The sequence below is a fragment of the Myotis lucifugus genome, unplaced genomic scaffold, assembly GCF_000147115.1.
Source record: "Myotis lucifugus unplaced genomic scaffold, Myoluc2.0 scaffold_17, whole genome shotgun sequence".
In the NCBI taxonomy this organism is placed as follows: domain Eukaryota; kingdom Metazoa; phylum Chordata; class Mammalia; order Chiroptera; family Vespertilionidae; genus Myotis; species Myotis lucifugus.
Window position 1 is genome coordinate 14,272,264 of NW_005871065.1, and position 20,073 is coordinate 14,292,336.

At 40.1% G+C, this 20,073-nt stretch overlaps 1 protein-coding gene across 1 annotated transcript in view; it reads left to right on the forward strand.

Moving 5' to 3' along the window:
- The window catches only part of CLVS1 (clavesin 1), a 128,577-nt gene that overhangs the window by 55,273 nt on the left and 53,231 nt on the right, over positions 1 to 20,073 (forward strand). Inside the window, exon 3 of the mRNA XM_006085308.3 lies at positions 1,574 to 1,748. Within this exon, the coding sequence (XP_006085370.1) occupies positions 1,574 to 1,748 (175 nt within the window). The remainder of the gene's footprint in view (positions 1 to 1,573; positions 1,749 to 20,073) is intronic.

Consider the following 20,073-nt stretch of genomic DNA (forward strand, 5'->3'; position numbering starts at 1 on the left):
ATTTCCTCTGAGAAATGGTTAAAGTTATTAATAATTTCTTTAGTCTGGAGATTATACGGGGTGTCAGGACCACTACATTTAGATCATTGAAAGTGTGTGGTATGAAAGAGCTGAGGTTTTTATCTTTTTAGCAGAACCACACCCAATGGGTGGGTTTAAGGGAAGAAAATGTCAGCTTGATATACTGAATACATTTTTAGTAGAAAGAACTGTACAGAAACAGAATGAGCTGATATCTTTATTTTTCACTTGTGTCACTCCTAATATGTCTTCCCCCCTCCCAATAATTTATCAAAATCCTATCTATCTTTCAAGACTTATCCCAAGCCTTCATCCCTCCATAAACTCTTCCCTGACTACTCAAATTGTATTGATCCCTTTCAATTTATCTGGCTAATCTACCCCATCCCAACTAAATTAAGAGCTCTTTGGAAGTAGAAATATAATATACTATTTTATGAGTTCAAGTATGAAAGATAATGTTGAGCTTATAATAAGCATTCAGTAAGTTTTTACTAATTTACTGTTTGATCATGGATTTCCTGTTTTGAAATCTGGAATCACTAGACTTGGTTAGAATTCAAACCAGATTTAAATGCTCAAAAATCTGATCACATTGATATCACAAAAGGATATGGTTTCTGGTTTTAATGATAGCCCAAAGGAAGTAACATGTTTTGCCATCGAGGTTATATTCATTTTCCTACTTACTAAAAAAATAAAAAACAAACAAATTAATTAATTAAAAGGATGCTGAATCCTCCAAGTTCATAGTTCCAATAATGTGTTGGGAGTAGAAGAGTGAATATGCCATCATTTCTTCATCTCTGAAGATTATTCAAGATAAAAACCAACTAGTGAATGGGAATATAGGATGTGAAGGACCACATACAGCACTGGAGAACTGTCACTCTCCTTTGTATTCAGGTCTCTTGTTGTCATAGTTACTGATGGACTCAAAGCAATTTCCTTCCCGAAGCACTCCCTGTCAATGAAAATAAGCTATTCTTCACGATTTATCTTTCTCCCCCATGAATTGCATCTAAAAAGTAGCATCAACTATATGGCTGTTTTTACATTTTCAGCAAGATTTTACAAACAAACAAAAGGAATAAGAGGTTTGATCAAAATAAGCACCTCTGATTAAGGTCTCAATGACTCATTGTTGTTCGACAATGAATCATTGAGTAGCCAGGTACTGGGACACAACTATGATTATGGCCCCTGTCCCTGCCCTGAAAGAGATTAGAGCTGTGTGTGTGGGAATAGAGAAGCAAGGGATGCATTTCCATGAAAGACAATCAGGGCTGTGGTGTAGGCAGAGTTTAGAGACCACTGGAAACCAAAAGAGCCATGCCTCTTAAAGTTTGGGGTCCTGGTGCAGTCAGATCACAGGGAGGCTTCCGTCCTGTGAGTCTTAGAGCCTTTTCCTGGGAAGTTTAGCAAATGCGTTTTTGGTCACTTGGGGTACAAACCACACCGATGTTACCCTGCAGGCGGGGCTCAGGAGGCAGTGGAGTGAGGAGGCCTGCTCATATTCACGCACAGCCTCTCCTCTCTGCTCTGGCTGCAGGAACTCCTTCACAGACATCCTGCGGGCCATCCTGCTGTCCCTGGAAGTCCTCATTGAAGATCCGGAGCTTCAGATCAACGGGTTCCTTTTAATCATAGACTGGAGCAATTTTTCCTTCAAACAAGCCTCCAAGCTGACACCTTCCATTCTCAGACTGGCCATCGAAGGGCTGCAGGTATGTGCAATGAAAGGACACCATGAGACTGTGTGTGACAATGTACTGTTTTCTTATTGCAATCCAAGTAATATTTGTCTTTTAGGGCGGAAAAAGAAAACATAGAATTCACCCGTGATATTCTGTGTTTTTACCTCGGCCTGAATTTACATGTCTGGGTTTTGTTTTTTGTTTTTTTTTTTAATTAGACTTCATTTTCATTAATAACTCTAAATTACTGTTACCGCAGCCACAAATTACCTACTGTAGCAATTATGAATAAAGCGCGGGGATATTTAGCCTAATTCACCTGAGAGTTTACAAAAATTAAAGCTAGAAAATATCTGCTTTATGAGCATGTCCTACATAGAGGTGGTATGGGGGCTTTCCAGGGTTTCTAGAAGTAGCTTTGTACCCTGGAAAGACCCCCTGTGGATGCGCTCTTCTGAGGATGCAATGTGCGGCAGTGTTTGTACCAAAGTAGATCCCTTCAGTGCAAACGGCAGAAGCCATGAAACTCTACCTCCTGTGTGAGCCGACTCGGCAAACCTTCAGGGAAGGGTTTTCTGTGCGGTGTGAAGGCCAAGGTAGGCAGTCTCTGGGCTCCCTTCTACTTTTAAGGACCAGTGAGTCTATGAAAAGCGTTACCAAACTCAGAGAGGCCCCGCTGCTTAGCCTCTTGGTGACACATTATTGCGGTTCAAAAATCAAGGTACAGTTCAGGGAGCTTCCGAATCAGCACAAATAAAACTCATGTCCCTTCTTAATTCTGTGGTAAGATTGACTCAGCGGGCCGATCCCCCTTCCCAATAAGCAGCAGTTATATGCAGCTGTGTAGATAGTGCGCTGCTGGCTAATTCTCAGATAAAGCGGCCATTACTCATGCACTTCACAGTGCGACTAGATAACACATAGAGACAGACAGCAGTGTGGTGATAGCCACAGGGAAAGAGGAGGGGGGTGCGTAAAAGGGAGCTAAATGGGGATGGAAAGAGACTTGGCTTCGGGCAATGGGTGCACGATGCAGTGTGCAGATGATGTTCTGTTGAGTAGTACACTTGAAACCTGCATGGTTTTATGAACCAATGCCACCCCCAATAAATTCAATTTTTTAAAAAAATTCAATAATTATTCCAGCTTCTCTAGGTGCTTTGGTTTTACTTCTAGGAATAAAATGTTATGCACTTAAGTCTCCAACGGAATCCTGAACATGCAGATGGTGCAGGTTTCAACCAATGAAAAGAAAATGAATTAACCAATAATTATTTTTTTGAAAATTTAAGGCTCAAAATCCCATTTCAATCACCCATCCTACTCTAGTGTGAGGAGTAATAAGTGGGTCTGTTTCCTAAGCTGGGGCTCATACCTGTTTGACTCCCCGTATATACTTAATGGGCCTCTGATAAACGTGTGTCTAGTGAATGGACCTTATTTGATTGAATGCTTTCCTACTCCACGGGGAAGGGAAGTGGAGCAGGCATTTTGGAGGAGGCGGAGCAACTCCCCACTGTCCCAGGAGTCGCAGTTGTCCTGGGTGGCCACATCGTGCAGTGTATTGGGAGCACATTGTAAAAGTTGCTTTTGCATTTCCAGACTCCATGGAGCCCCTGCCTTCCCTTAAACTCCCAGTCATTGTCTCATATGTTCTCTACCATCAATCACTTGCTCTTAACTCTAACTCCCGCTCTCCCACCTCCTCTCATCTAAGCTTCTGACATGTGACCTCTCTCTCCCTAAAGCTTTTATCAAAGGGAGTTTTAAAGTAAGCTGCAAGGTTTAGTTCATGCCCTATAATTATGCTGACTCTATTTGCAGGATTTTCTGTGGTCGTAGTAGTACAATCTTCATTTAATTTTATCATTTTTTTAAAAAAAGATAACTTATTACATGTATAAGTAGCTGTGATTCAAGTTCTCTGTATTTGTAACATTTTTTTTTCATAAATCAAGAAGGAAAATGTCCTTTATCCAACCTTGTGTTCTAGTTGTTCTTTCTGAAAATTGTGTGGATTATATAATATGTCCCTTGCCAAATTCATTAGGCTGATGTGGGGCTTACTGAGTTAGTGCATGTGAATGTGTTTTAAGAGGTAAAACGATACCTAAGCTTATAAATTATTTTTACAAGAAGTACTAGATGACCTTTTGTGGGGCAAGGTAGGTCCTGTCTGAGCCTTCACTTATCATGTAGCAGGATCTGCGATGAACTCTGCAATGTCCTATAGCTCTAGTTAGGGAGTAGTCTCTACTGGGAGAGGGGAAATGGATGAGGCCAGGGTCACAGCGAATAAAATGGGTATCCTTCCAGCATCTCACAGAGCAGTGGCCTTGCTGGCCGCTTTATTCCCTTTTATAAAGCCAGGTACATTCACCTTGACTGTGGGAAAGACCAGGGCATCCTGGAGTCAGGCTGTCTGGATGGGGATGCAGCTTTTTCTGTGAACTCTGCCTGCCCAAGCCCTGGAGACCTGGGGACACTTAGGAGGTTCAGTCCCTCCTGCCAGGAGAAATAGCCAGTGGTCACAGCGGGTGCTGACCTGGGTGCCGTTCCTCCAATGAGGATGCGACTCCCTGTAACATTTAGCTTGTTGTCTTGGCAACTGTGAAGAAGCCCTCAGGGTCACTGCTGTGAGTAGTCAGCTCTGCTCAGCCACTGACAAATTCTCACACCAGACTATCTTCTCTTGAGCTTTGGGGACATTAAGACATCATGGTCACCCCATCCACTGGCTCTCTCAGTGAACTTTCTCCATGGCAGGGATAATTTTCATCCCTAGTGTAGCCATCAACACCTTTTGACATCTCAAACAAGTCATAACTGGTTCTAAGCACAATTTATGCCTTTGGTCACACTGTCTGTTGTACAAGGAAAGTTCCATCCAGGCCTCCATGTGTCAGCCATGAAGATACGTTTCGCAACACCGGCATGGGTGAAGGCATAGACCAGCGGAGAAAGGGAAGCTGTATAAAGCCAGTGTCAGTGAGAGAGGAGCACCGCTCTTCCTTCCTCCTTTGCATCCTCAGAAGGACCAGAGGAGGTTAGGGTGTCTGCTAGACACACAGGAGATTGTGGGGCAGGGAGATCCTATGTTGCAGTGTAGGAAGCTTGCTCTCTCTGCTGTCCTGAATTTGTAAGATAGATGTAAGTAGCCTTGTTAGGAAAAATAATCAGATCACTTTTGGGCTAGGCCTGTGGTCGGCAAACTCATTAGTCAACAGAGCCAAATATCAACAGTACAATGATTGAAATTTCTTTTGAGAGCCAAATTTTTTAAACTTAAACTATATAGGTAGGTACATTGCTATTAACTTAATTAGGGTACTCCTAAGGCTTAGGAAGAGCCACACTCAAGGGGCCAAAAAGCCACATGTGGCTCGCGAGCCGCAGTTTGCCGACCACGGGCTAGGCTATCTGGTTGGGGTTTCAGCTGTTTATCAGAGTTGTTTAGGATTACCTGTTGCTCAACTCTTGAAGAATTTAGGGCCCTATAATATACTCCCCCTTCTCCAATAATTAATACAATCTCTCCTGCAGAAAGTAGGGGGTAGGGAACCACTGTTCAGACAGTGAGACGTTAGAGTCATTTTTTTTTATTATTATTCTTGCACCCTGCATTACAATCTAGTTCCAGGAACTCCAATTTTAGCCCTGTTATCTCCATTCTTAGTTCTCAATAAGATAGTCATTCAATGAGACATTCAGTTACTAATTGTTGTAGGTTGGGTTCTCCAGGATGCAGATTCTGACACAGAGATCAACATTCAGGAAATTTATTAGGGAGTGTTCTTGGGGTCAACATTTGTAGAAAAGAAGCCATGGAAGAATGTTTGGCAGCAGGAGAAGTTAAGCTGGGGTTCAGTCATTTCCAATGAAAGCCTCAGGCATTCTGAAGCTGAGATGATCCTTCAGAATTGTCCCTCATTGGGACCAAGGGACTGGGCCTTATATTCCCACGTTGCTCAGTCATTGTGTACAGGCTGCCCTGGGAAGTGGTTGTGAGCTTGGGTAAAGTGGCTCTCTTCAGCTTGAGTCCCCAGAGGGCACTGTTATCTAAGAACTTTCTCCTGGTAGCACCCCTAGCCTCCAGGGAATACATCCTCAGTTCTGAAGGTCTGACTACATATGGAATATTTACTGTAATAAGTAACAGATATTTGGAATATCTTTGTAATGTAACAAATCAGGATGTTTGATTTTCTTTTCTTGGCTACAATTTACCCCAAAGTGAAGGTGATACTAGGTAATATAGAGCTTATGGGCACTGGGATAGCAACTTATTGACAGTCTTCTATTTAGGTCTACCAGTTGTATTTCTATGCTTCACAAGGCTTGCATGTATTCAATTGACCTTTGATAAAGGAGCAAAAGTAATACAATGGAGCAAAGATAGTATTTTCAACAAATGGTGCTGGAACAGTGTATCTAGACACAGACCTTACGCCCTTCACAAAAATTAACTCAAAATGGATCACAGACCTAAATGTAAAATGCAAAACTATAAAACTGCTAGACGATAACACAGGATAAAACCTATGTGACCTTGGGCATGGTGATGACTTTTTAGTTACAATACCAAAGGCAGAATCCATGGAAGAAATAATTGATAAGCTGGACTTCATTAAAATTAAACATCTCTGCTCTGCAAAAGACAATGTCAAGAGAATGAGTAAAAAAAGCCACTGACTGGGAGAAAATATTTGCAAAAGACACATCTAATAAAGGACTGTTATCCAAAATATACAAAGATCTCTTAAAAAGTCAACAGTAAAAAAAAAACATAATCAAATTTTTAAAATTGACTTGAACAGATGCCTTGCCAAAGATGGCAAGTAAGGATACAAGTTGATACTTCTCATTATGTGTCATCAGGGAAATGCAAATGAAAACAATGAAATATTACTATACACCTGAACAGCCAAAATCTGGAACACTGACAATCCCAAATCCTGGCAAGGATGTAGAGCAAGAGAAACTCACATTCACTGATGGTGGGAATGCAAAATGGTACAGCAACTTTGAAAGACAGTTTGGCAGCGTCTTAGAAAACATACCTTTACCATATGATTCAGCAATCTTGCTCCTTGGTATTTACCTAGAGGAGCTGAAGATTCATGTGCACACGAATGTTTATAGCAGTTTTATTTATAATTGCCCAAAGTTTGAAGCAGCCAAATTATCTTTCAGTAGGTGAATAGATAAACTATAGTACATCCAGGCAATGGAATATTACTCAGCTCTGAGAAGAAAGGAGCTATCAAACCACGAAAAGAGAGGAATCTTAAATGCAAATTGCTAAGTGAAAGAAGCCAATCTGAAAAGACCATATTGTGTATAATTCCAGCAAAGTAACATTTAGAAAAGGCAAAACTGCAGAGACAATTAAAAGATGAGTGGTTTCCAGGGATTGAGGGCGGGAGAGGGGGGAGCAAGGAGGGACGAATAGGTGCAGCTCAGAGGATGTATGATACAGTAATATGGATGTATGTCATTATACATTTGCCTAAACCCATAGAATGTACAACATCAAGAGTGAACCTTAATGTAAATGATGGATTTTGGGTGATGATGATGTGTCAGTGCAGGTTCATCAGTTGTAACAAATGTACCCCTCTGGTGGGGGATGTTGCTAATGAGGGAAGCAATACATGTGTGGGAAAAGGGGATTTATGGGAAAACTCTGTACCTTCCCCTAAATTTTGCTATAAACCTAAAACTGCTCAAAATATCATCTTAAATTTTTAATAGGCAATTATACTGCCTCTGACAACAATTATTTAAAAAATGACATGTGCATAGGACTTTGGTTATGCGCTTCACAGGTGTAACCAAATGAATGAGTTATAAGAGTAAGCATACAGAAGACTGCTTTTTAGTGGCTCATCCATTTTTATATCAAAAGATACCAGTATCAGCTCATCATGAAATTCTAATATTCCTCATTCCAGAGAAATGCTTTGAGGAAATGTCATTGTTTAGAATATTAAGTTTCCCCAGTTACATGAATATTCTATGAATATTACTTCAAAGAATTCTAGTTAAAAATGAATTTTGAGAATGCCTAGAAGTCATTTCCTCTTCCTCTGCTATTTGATCTCTTAAATGTGGTCAATAATGCCTAAAAGAGCTGTTGTATCTCCTCATTACAACTTGTTAAATTTTAATCAAACTCAAAGTAATATTTATGCCACCAATTTAATACAGCACAGCATTAGTCTCAGTTCTGCTGGGGAATTCTGGCAGAATGAGCAACGCAACAAAGTCTTGCTCTTGAGTTTTGTAATGTTTCCAAAATCAATTTTGGGAATTATTTCGTGTAGATCATTGCAGCCTAACCATTACAACCAACACACAGCATTTATCAGTGTTCAGCCAGCCCAGATATATTCTTACAGAGCTTGCTGTGCTGAAATGGTTTACTTAAGAAGAGGTATAGCCTTGTACCCTGTAAGCTTTTTACAAAATATTGCGCTCCTTTTAGGACCAAGACATTTGTTAAGGGTGTAGAGAAACTGGCTTTTCACTCACCAAAGGAGATCTAAGCAGTGATTTCCCCCCTCATTTCTGTGCTCATGTTATTTAGTCTGGCCAATCACTTTATCAATTCATTGTCTTCATTCAAGGTTGACTGCATGACCATTTTTGTTGTTGTCAAATATAGTTTTATAATATTTATATCAACTTTGATTCAAACTCTCCCAACGGCTTTGAGCCAGGCTGGTGGAAAGGGCAGTCCATTGCTTTTCCAACTCTTAACCCAGGGGTTGGAGGAGGTTGGGAGCAATGTTCAGAAGCTCAGTAACTGTGAACCATCCGTCTTCTGAGTGTCCCTTTTTATTACATCCATTTAGACCCTGTCTATTCACTCCAGCCTCCTTCCTATATACTAATTTTTCAATCTTTTCCCAAAACATATGATAGGTTCACTCGCCCTTGGGGAATTCAAAGTGCCATATTCACTCAAAAGATTAGAACAGTAAAAAGTCTGTAAGTCAGTGGCAGCATGACAGTTCCTGAGTGTAAATGGATAGAGTGATTAGACATTTGAAAAGGCAGACTGGGCAGATGCCTGTCAAGTTAGTAGTACATTCACACCAAAGCAACAGCCCATAACTCAGACCGGCAGACATACTGACTCCCAGTGTATTCATTCACTCAACATAAAATGTGGGCCAGGGATTCTTCTAAACCGGATTACTGCAGAGAGCAAAGCCAACCTGGCTTCCTGAAACTTACATTCCAAAATTCTATTAGGCTTAGACTAGTCCACGAACCAGCAATATCAGCATTGCCGGGAGCTAGTTAGAAATGCAGAATCGCAGGATCTACTCCAGACCTACTGAATCATAATCTGCATTTCCAGCTCTCCAAGTAATTTGTATGCACATTGAAGTTGGAGAAGCACGGCTCTAACAGATGCTGTTACATTATAACGTGATGGACCACAGCCTCAAGTGCATCAGAGTCCTCTGGAGGGCTGGTTACAACCCACACCCCAGAATTACTGATTCCGTAGATCTGGACCACAGGCCATGAGTTTACCCTTCAAAAATGTGCCCAGGTGCTGCCTGGTTCTGCTGGCACAACCACACTCTGGCGTGGGTGACAGCGGAGTCCAAATATTTGTGATTCAATCCTGGTTCTGCCAATTAGAGTCCTCAACAAGTCATTTCTGTCTCTAGGCTTCAGTTTTGTCATCTGTAAATTTGTGGTGTCATAACAGTACTGCCTCGGAGGTTTACGGTGAAAATTAAATAGTACATGAAAACTGCCTGATCCATAGTCGGTGCTCCCTGCCTGACAGAGTGTTATCGAAAGAATGAAAAGGCCAGCACGTATCCATGGGCTCCTGTGGCTCTAATGCACAGACTTAAGTGAAATTGCTCTCCAGTGCCCCAGTTCTGCAGGTTTGGATCCTTGAAAATTGGACCTTGCTGTCTATTCACTGGCCTTGAAGAAGGGAGCGCCCTCTCCCCACACATCTTAGTTAATGATTTGGGTGTGGATTGGTGTCACCTACCCTCGCTGTGGCACTAGAGGGGCCCTTTCTTTCTGTTCATGTGGTGTGATCGTTCTAATTATCACCCAATAGTCTACCCCCAACACCTTTGCAGTTGGGTGATTAATGGGGCCCAAATTCACCATTTTCATCCTGTAGGACTCTTTTTAGCAGTAACATTTGCAGTGTTTTTTATTGATCCTTACAATTTTCATGTATTAAAGAATATTAAATAGGAACAGATGAAAAGAAAAAATATATTTGTATTTTGCCAAGAAGGTTCTTAATTTATATTTTCTAAACACCCCAGGTATGCTTGAAGACCACTTTCCCTCTAGACAAACTACTTTTTCAAGCCACAAAGCCGTAATTCTGAATTTGCAATCATGCAGTATGTTATTATGGAAATAGTAGAGGAATAAAATCTCTCCTTTAATGCTCTACATTGTTAAGTATCAATTAAACTCAGGAAACTAATTAGAGCTAATGACACTCCGGTGATCCTGATGGCAGACAGTATGGCCCATTTAAAACAGTTCCAATTAAGGTCTATCTCCGGCATACTTTTGATAAATAGTTTCCCTGGACTCCCATGCATTACAGACCTAGCCAATGCTTTGATTCATCCATTCAAGTAACCGTTCCTAACTAAGCTTTTCCTTTGAGTTGGTCACAAACGTAAACAGATGCAGCCCCTGCTCTCAAGCAGTCACGGTCTAGAGCAGAGGCAGACCTATGATGAGAATGAGGTAGCACGTGCAAAAAGAGAGAGAGGCATCAGGTTCATAAAATCCCAGTCTAGGCAAGCATTGTTAGGAATGGCATCCTGGCACGGTCACACCTGATCCTTAGCAGATTCATGCAGAATAGCCAGGTGAAAGCAGGGTGAGAGACATGTCAGGAAGAGAATAGAATATGGGCAAAAACACAGAGGCAAAGCATAGCTCCAGGAGAGGGATGAATTCATTTCATATTCGTAGAGTGCATAAGGGCCAGGTAAGGAGCTGGTGTGTCCCTGTGTCATGGTAAGGAGCATGGTCTTTCCCTGCAGACATTGAAAGCCACTGAACATGTTGAGGCAGAAGGCAACACAGATTTATGTTTCACATGGGATTAATTCGGTGAGAGTGAGTAGGGAAAACTCAAAGGCAAGGCGGCCAATTAAAAGACAACTGCAATAATTCAAGTAAAGAACTTGTATGCATATATGCATAACCCAAGGACACAGACAATAGTGTGGTGAAGGCTTGGGCAGGGAGGGTATTGGGTGGAGAGAGTTAATGGAGGTGGGGACATCTTTAATACTTTCAACAATAAAGATAAATTTAAAAAATGAGTCTAAACTAGAAGTGACAGAGGGATTTAATAACTACATAGGCAGGAAAATAAGGCATTACTTGGTGCTTGGACACTTGGGAGAGGGAAGTGATGGAGGAGGAGACAAGGAAGAAGCTAAGGTGGGCAGCTGGGGTGAGGGTGGGTGTTGGTGCCAACCTATGAGATGGTGCAGTGGGGAGCAGGCAGGTATGGAGAGATAATGAACATTGTGAGTGTTGGACATGGTGAGTTTAAGATACTGTGGTGTATTTTAGTTGTTTACATTAAGTTTGAGCCAAGGATAGACGTCTAATGTGGATTTATTGAGTTGGTGGTATTTGAAGTCACAGAAAAAGAGAAAATGTGGAGTGAGGAAGAGTGAGTGTGAAAAGAACCCAAGTGAAGAGCAACATAAATGAACAAGTTAGATGAAGAGAAGCCCACAAAATAGAAAGGGAGGCATTGAAGTAGGGGGATAAGAAGAATCAGAAGCTGGTCTCCTGACAGAAACTAGCAAGTCAGGGCTTCAAGGAGGGAAAATGTTGCATTGTCTCAATGTGGATGGCATCTAGAGAACTCTAGTTTGAAGAAGGAGGTGGGGAAAGGGACATTACCAAGAAATATGTTCTGCAGACCACAGGGGGTGGGAGGATGAAGGAAACTGGAGGAAAGAGAACAAGATGGTAGTGGAAGAAGTATTTTATCTTACTTCTCCATCAGACAAGATTTCCAGTGGAGGAAGATAGTAAGAGCCTTCACACCACCATGAAAGAGCAGTCATTTTTTTAAAGATTTTTAAAGTTGATTTTAGAGATGGAGAAAGGGAGAGGGAGAGAAACATCAATGTGAGAGCAGAACATCGATAGGCTGCCTCTTACATGCCCCCTACTGGGGATCAAGCCAACAGCCTGGCATGTGCCTTGACTGGGCATCGAACTGTGACCTCCTAGTTCATAGGTCAATGCTCAACCGCTGAGTCATGCCAGCCGGGCATATGGTGTCTTATTTGATCCTCCCAACAGTAGTGTTAACAAGCAGAACAGGTGACAAAGCATCAGTTCAAAATAAAAACATGAAAAAGACTGAAATGATCATGAAACATTCCGAATGAGATTTCACTTGCCTCGGAGGCCAGCTAAGGACCCGGAACTTTTTGTTGTGTCTCACCAAGAGAGAAGGGGGACTTTGTGAGAATAAATAGGTGATAAAATAGTCTCCTTTTCACCAAAGGAAAGCATTCGTTGCTAAGAAACCAGTAAGAATTGTTAACCTCTTTTAGTCCAAAGAAAAAAATTTCAAAGTGTGGTTTCTTATTTTTATATTTAGAAGGACCTAATTTTAACATAAGAACCTTTTTACTGAAGTGTAATATGCATTCAGAGAATGACCCAAATCATAAGTGTGCAGCCAAGTGAATTTTCAGAAAGTGAAAGCATTTAGGTAACCAAACTCAGATCAAGAGAAAGAACACTACAGTTTACCCAGAGGCCTCTCTTTCCCCCTCCCAGAAACTGACTCCCAAAAGTAGCCACTATCCTGACTTTACACACCAATTAGTCTTACCAGAGTACAGTTTGATTTATGAAAGAAGATGAAGTGACTTACCCCCTGTTCAGGTGTTACTGAGTTAATCATTTTTTGTGGTGTAACACTTGGTATACTACCTGTTCAAAGTCCTAAAACAATTAGTGTCTATATTTGGCATTTATTAAATACAATTATTATTAGGAAATTTTGAAGTTAGGAAATGCAGTAGTACATTGTCTTTGTGGAATTTAATTATCTCCCAATTGTATCGCCTAGAATATAGAACATGTGGCATCAATTAAGTGTGACAAAATTGCTGCGTTAAGCTTATATACTTTATTCTTAAGAGAACCCCTTAAACTTTCCCTTAGAGCCCATTTATTCTCACTTGACACATAATTCTTGTTGATTTAATCAGGTAGTTTCCAAGCTCACCACATATTAAAAGTCTGTAAGGAGAATTTGGTGCAGGGGCTAAGCCACATTCACATATAAACTGTATGAAGACATAATGGCTGTTGGAAAGGGAGGAAAAAATATAAGATAACTTATACCCCTAAAACTAGGAAGTACCATGATTAAGTCCAATTAGCATAGAAGTGACTGTACCAACACTCTGAGAGCATCACTAACTAACGAGCCAGCTGTGATGTGCCCAGCTGGGACCTGAGCTATGTGGAAGAGTCTCAGTCACATTCAATAGGCATTATTGAAGACTCCTTGAGAAGATGTAAAATAGTAGAGTTTCATCTAAAATAGTTATACTGCGATATAGAAAATTTTACAGCATAGGAAACAAATCCTTAATCACCTGTATAACTTAGGAATTCCAGAAATTATTATTTGAGAGTTCTACAGATGTTTTATTAAATCATGGAAAGAGTTTCCACATTGCCAAGACAGAGCCCTTTAAAGGCTAGTCTTTTAGATTCCCTGACATGGAAGAGCAGTAGATGCTCTAAGCACCTCTAGCTGTTGAAATCTGTAACATTCTCTAACCTCAACTTCCATTCCCTAAACCCCACTCTTGGGGGTTCAGTATAGAAAAATTAATTCTGGTAATACTGGTAAATAAATACCAGAAATGAAAATTACTCACAATCCTACTCAGAAATAAATATTTTAAACCTAGACACCTGCTCTTTTCACTTTACAGTACACAGTGAACAGTATTCTAGTTCTTTAAATATTTTACCTCAACATCATTTATTGTAACCGCATAGTATTCCATTGTTTAATTGTATTATAATATATTAACCAATGCCAACTGTTGAATGTTTAGGCTGTTCTCAATTTTTCCCATATTATGTAAAATGCTGACATGAATGAATGAATGAATGAATGTACCCTTAGCTAAATTTTTTATCATGTGACTTACTTCCCCTTGGAATTAATTTCTAGAGGTGAAATGTATCTTGAAGGTGCTCTACAGAAGGGATATACTTTAATGTTCACCAGCAATGTATTAGCGGGTCAGCTTTGAACCAAAATCAATATTGGGTTGATTAAAAATAAGTCTTGATGTACTTGTAACTTCCCCACAATGCTTCTACTACATGGTCCATATTTGTTTTAGTTTCCTCTGATTACTTTGATTATTAGTGAGGTGGAACATTTTTATATATTTATTAGGCACTTGTATTCTCTTTTCTGTTTATGTCATGTTAATATACTGCATCCATTTTTCCATTGAGGTTTTTAAATATTGTTTTATTACTGATTTGTAAGATTTTTATTACTTAAGGAAATTGAACTTTCATCACATGTCACAAACATTTTTTCATAATTTGCTTATATAATGAGTAGTGTTTATTTTTGCTGTTCCTGTTTAAAGCAGTTTAAAAAGTTTATAGGATCAATTTTGTTGAACTACATTTTCTAAGACTTAAAAACTTTTTCTCCTGCAAAGCTTTTATATAAAAGGCCTGTGGCCTTCATGCCGTAACGCTGTCATGAGCAAACGAGCAGTGGCTCTCACGGTGGGTGGGATGGGGCGCGAGCTACTAAACGGCGGAGAGCTATGAGCTGCAGAGAGCTACAGGTGGCAGAGGGTGGGGAGCAAGCTATGAGTGGCGATGGGCGGGGCGGCCCGCTGAGGCAGGCAAGTGGAAGTGAGCTACTCATGCATGATTTTGTGTGCACTGGGCCTCTAGTATTATTTGAAATTCATGAGTATATTTTTCTAGACTTGAGGTTTTTTTTTAATTTAACAAAATTACATTTGAAAAGATGTGAGGAAGGGGTCAAACTTAATTTTTCTTTATGTATTTTAATTAGTCCTAATACCATTTTAGAAGGTGGATAAATCAGTGCAGAAGAAACATTAATGTGAGTTGTGACAGAGTTAGTCAGTCATTGAATGCTTTCTGTAAGAAATTTGTGCCAATTTTTTATAAATATGAATAGTAATATGAATTGGCAAGGGATGGGGAGATGGGATTCACCTCAATTCAACAACTATGTAGTCAACCTACCATGTGCTGGAGTTCTAAGCAGGCATTGATGGAGGGACCAGCTGGTCATGCCCCCAGGACAGGATGAAGATTACCTTGGTATTTCTTCGGGGCCACGTGGGAGGAAAGGAAAAATGAGATGGGTTCAGCCAGATACAGGGCAGTTATTGGGCATAAAAGCTGGACTGAAGAGCTTGGAAAACACCTTTAACTGCTAAGGAATTCTAAAATATATACTTATAAAGACAACTTCTCCTGCTTTAATAATAATCCAGTACAATTTAGTCATTAGAAGATATTTAATGGAGGGTATTAACAATGTGAAAAAAAACTTAAAAGATTAAGCTAATGCCAGCTCAACTGGAATGCCATTAATTGAAAGGAATAATCCCTAATGCCTTAATCCGTAGACTCATTAAGGATTTGGAAGAAATTATGAATAACTTGTTTCATTAAGTAAATGAGGTTTTAATTAAGATCTTCTTGGCAAAACAAGAGTACAGGGCAACATTAAAGTGGATTTTAAAACATTGGAAGGGCAAACTCGGTTCTGAAAGAGATTTAGAAAAGAAAGAACCTGACTCTGAAGCTATAAAAAGAAATGGCATATTGATAGACCTACGCCCGAGAACATTCTGAAATACTTCTCTCGGGTCAGAGCATGTTCTCGTTGAGTACTTTGGCACAAAGTTCCATTTCTTTATTGTTCTTGTGTGTTTTTCCTTAATATTCACAATTCTTTAAAAAGTGAGTGACTTATTACAACACTTTCCATAAGAAAGTTAGCTACATATAAGTTTGTTAACTCCAAGTATAATAGATACAGAGAAAAGAATCAACTCTAAACATAAACCTAATATTCAATATTTATGAGCTACCATAAGCTGCCTTACTCATCTGAGTTTATTTATCAGTGCTGCCCAGTGCTAAATTTTAGATTTAAAAGAGAACTTGTGGATGGTATAAATCAGTGGATTTCAAACTTTAGCATGTGTCAGATCCACAGGGAAAATTTAAACATTAGAAAGATTGCTGAGCCCATCCACAGGGTTTCTGACTCCACAGGTCTGGGTGGGATCTCAGGATCTGCATTTCAGTCACGTTCACAAATGATGCTGATGTTGCTGATCCAGGAACTCCTCTTTGAGAGTCACTCATTACTAGAGCATCTTCCTGTATAAATAGTAAATCGAGAATCAAAATGATTTGCTCGATGTCATAAAACTAGTTAGTGACACAATTAGACACTTCATTGTAAACTTCAGGGGCACGTTTTAAGATTAGACTTTTGTAACTCTAAACCTACATATAAACACCATAAAGGTAAATTAGATATTCTAGTGCCTGTGGGATATAAATGGGGGGAGGGGGAGAGAATAATAAAAAACAAAATGACGTGAACAAAAAATAAAGTGTTGGAATCTAGGGTTTCCATGGAACTTGTCTCAATCCCTAGAAATAATGCTCTCTGTGACTTGTCTCAGTTGCTTTAATGTTCTATGAATAATGCTTCCTAGGGACCTTCATCTCTGCCACCTCTCACTCTACCACCAATTATTATACATTCTATTTAACTAAAAAATATAGTAGAACATATAATAAGTAATCAACCATGTTCATGTATAAAAGAAGTAAATGTTGCAGCCTGTGATCACAACAAAACCAAGTTTCATCAAATTGTCAATTCTCATACGTGAGATTGAGTAAGACATCAAAGAACAGCAATAATTAAATGTCAAAATGGGCAGTACAGACAGTAGCTGTTCAGTGGAGGGAAAGACTCATTCAGTGAACAATTATTGACCATGTGCTAGCAATATGCCAGGTGAGTATGTAATGTTGAATAATTCAGAATCTGTGTGCTCAAAGAATTTATAGTCTACTAAAGAAGTAGTGCAAGTTAACATATAACTTATTCATTCAGAAAATACTATTAAAACCCATCATAGATAGTATCCTAGGGGTGCGCATGACACAGTAGTGAATAAAAAAAGACTAAAATATCTGCCCAGATAGAGGCGAGAGGTAGGCAATAAACAAATAGATAAATTATATAGTGGGTTAAAAAATAAGTACTATGGAAAAGAAAAAAAACAGATTAGGGCCATTAGGACTGCTGGAGCATGGATGAGAATGGGTTGCACTTTAAAGTAGGGTTATTATTGTCAAATTGATGGTTGACAGATGGAAGAGGGTTTGGGGGCTGTGTGAAAAATTGAAGGGATTAAGAAGTATAAATTGCCAGTTATGAAAATGGTCATGGGGATGTAAAGTACAGGCTAGGGGATATAGTCAATAATATTGCAATAACTATGTATGGTGACAGATGGGTACTAGATTTATCAGGGTAGCCATTCCACTATTTATCTAAATGTTTAGTCACTATGTTGTAGATCTAAAACTAATATAATTTTGTATATCAACTGTAAATGAAAAATAACCAATAATGTAGAGTTACTGTGATTAGCTTTATTGAGAAGGTGACATTGGAGCTAAAATTTAAAGGGGGTGAGGTCGTTGACCATACAGCTGTTGAGGGAAGAATGTTCTAGGTGACGGGAACAATTAATCCAATGTCCTAAGGTGAGTGTGCTGGGAATATTCTAGTTCTGAAGTTAAGTGACTAGGAGCAGTTATAGGAGATGAGGTCGGAGAGGTTGGAGTATTCTGTTGGGCCTTGGAAAGAGGTTGGTCTTAGTAAAATGGAGAGCAATTGGAGGGCTTTGAGCAGGAGAGTGGTGCAATGAAATTTACATTTTAAACAGATTCCTCTGGCTGCTTGTGAAGAATAGAGTTGAGATACTATTAAGAGCAGATACAGGTGAAACCATGGGCATAATTTAGACTTGAGATTATTCTTGTGGCTGAGATCAGAGTGGAAACAGTGCTGGTGGTGAGAAGATACCAGATTCTGAATATATTTAAGAATTAGAGCCAGCCCTGGATATGCGATTTTTGAAACAGAGAGGAGTCAACGACAAATTCGGGATATTTGTAGGAGAATGGGGAAGGGTAGGGAGGAAGAAAAAGACTTTATATAAAATCAATTGGTGATGGGGTCGGGAGATCAGGAATTCAGTTTTGCACATCAGAAATGTGAAATCTTACAAGGGGCACTATCACATCGGCAGCTGAATATGTAAGTACAGAAGCAAAGGCTAGTACAAGATTCTATGGGAACATGTAGGAAGCGCCCCCACAGGGAGTTTCCTGAGGAAATGACAAGTGCTTCCTGTAGGGAGGAAGCTGATGTGATCAAGCTTCTGGAAGTGGAGTGGTCATTAAGCAACAGGAAAATTTGGCTACGGATAGAGAAATAAGAGATCTCCAGACATAGGCAACATCTAAGCAAGATCCTTGGAATAGCAACCATCATGGGGAGAGTGTGAGAGTGAGCAGGAGCCCTACCTGGGCTGAGAAGTCCTTACTGGAAATACCAGGGCATAAACATGGACCGGTGACTTGGGACCAGATTTGGAGACCCCTTGAGGGTAGGCGCCTTCCCTAGCAACCATCCTGGCCCTGGGTCAGGTCCAGGCTCCCTCCCAAGCCCTCCACAGCCAGTATTCACACTTCTATCTCAGCACCTTCTGAGAGTCCATTCACTTCTCTTTCAGCCTTCTTCGGTTATACATTCCTTGGGAGCAAAGACCTTATATTTTGATTTTTTTTAAATCTACCACAATGATTCATTAGTGAGATTTTAATAAATATTTGTTTGAAGAATAAATTCTATTTGATGCACACACACATCTCCTGTTTACATTTTCATTTCAGTGCCTGTGGGGGTTTTTCATGAAAAGGATCCTCGTCTTTATGGAACAGGTGAACGCTCCGTTGTAATTAGCCTCCCGTATAAGAGCACACTAGGAAGGTTTCGGAGAACAGGATTTTTCAAAATAGCAACTACCAAGTGACAGAGATCACAATACCCCTCAAGCTACTGAGGAGAAACGTTTGGGAGCTTGACGGTAGAGAGCAGATCAGTGTGTTATGAATTAATTAGAGGAAAATGGCTGGCGGATTTTGCAGCAAGAGCGTTTGTCTGAGCTAGTTGCATACCTTATAAGGATGAAAGAGCTCAGGTGCTCATTTAGGTAATAAGAACTTTGGCATTTGACACTTATCCCTCCAGAGACCTGTCAGCAGAGCCCTGGGTTCAGCCTACCCACAGGATCCCCTGAGATGACAGCCATCCTTTGGAGGAGAGGAGATTCAATGTCAAGCTCAATTACTAGGTAAAAGCATAGGGCGGGCAGCCATATGGGGCTTAAAACCAACCAGTTGCCACTGATCCAGGGCTTGGCCCCCAGAACCACACTGGGGCTCTGCTCTACATGAGCTAAAGGGAAATGGCTGCTGCTTACATTGCCAATTGGGCTTGAATGTTACAAAGAACTCTGGAGGGTCAGTACATTCATGCACTGATGCCTTTTCAAATATTTCTGTGTTAATTACTGTACTAGCCATGGCTCTTGTCCTGACTCTTCTGACTTAAAAATGCTATTGCTTGTTTTTCTTGAAACGACAGGGTCACTTTGTTCATTTTGGAGACAGCATCTGCCAGAAACCCAAATCTGAATACCCATGTTTGCCTTTCAGTCATTCATGTAAGAAGCAGCTCGTGCACTCCCAAGTCAAACAATGGCACAAGGACATTTCCTTCAAGACACCTGGTCATACCTCAGTGTCCATCGGGAGTGCTCACATGTACTTCCCATTTCCCCACACAGAATATTACTAGTAAAACGCTGTGTATTTAAGAGTCAAGATTTAATAACATTACTAGTCAAAGTAGAACCAACATAATTTTTACTCCTGGGGCATGGTAGTGTGAGAGACAAGGAGTTCTCATATAGTTTGGTGCCACTGTCTTTGTTCATGTTGCATGTTTGGTGCAAATGACAACACAGTGAAAAAGGCAAACAATCTTATTATTATTATGAAAATGGTTTTGATCTTGTGGTCACCCAAAAAAGATCTCAGGGATCCCTGCAGGATGGTGGACTACAATTTAAGAACTGCTACTGTATATAAATCCTTTCATTTCAAT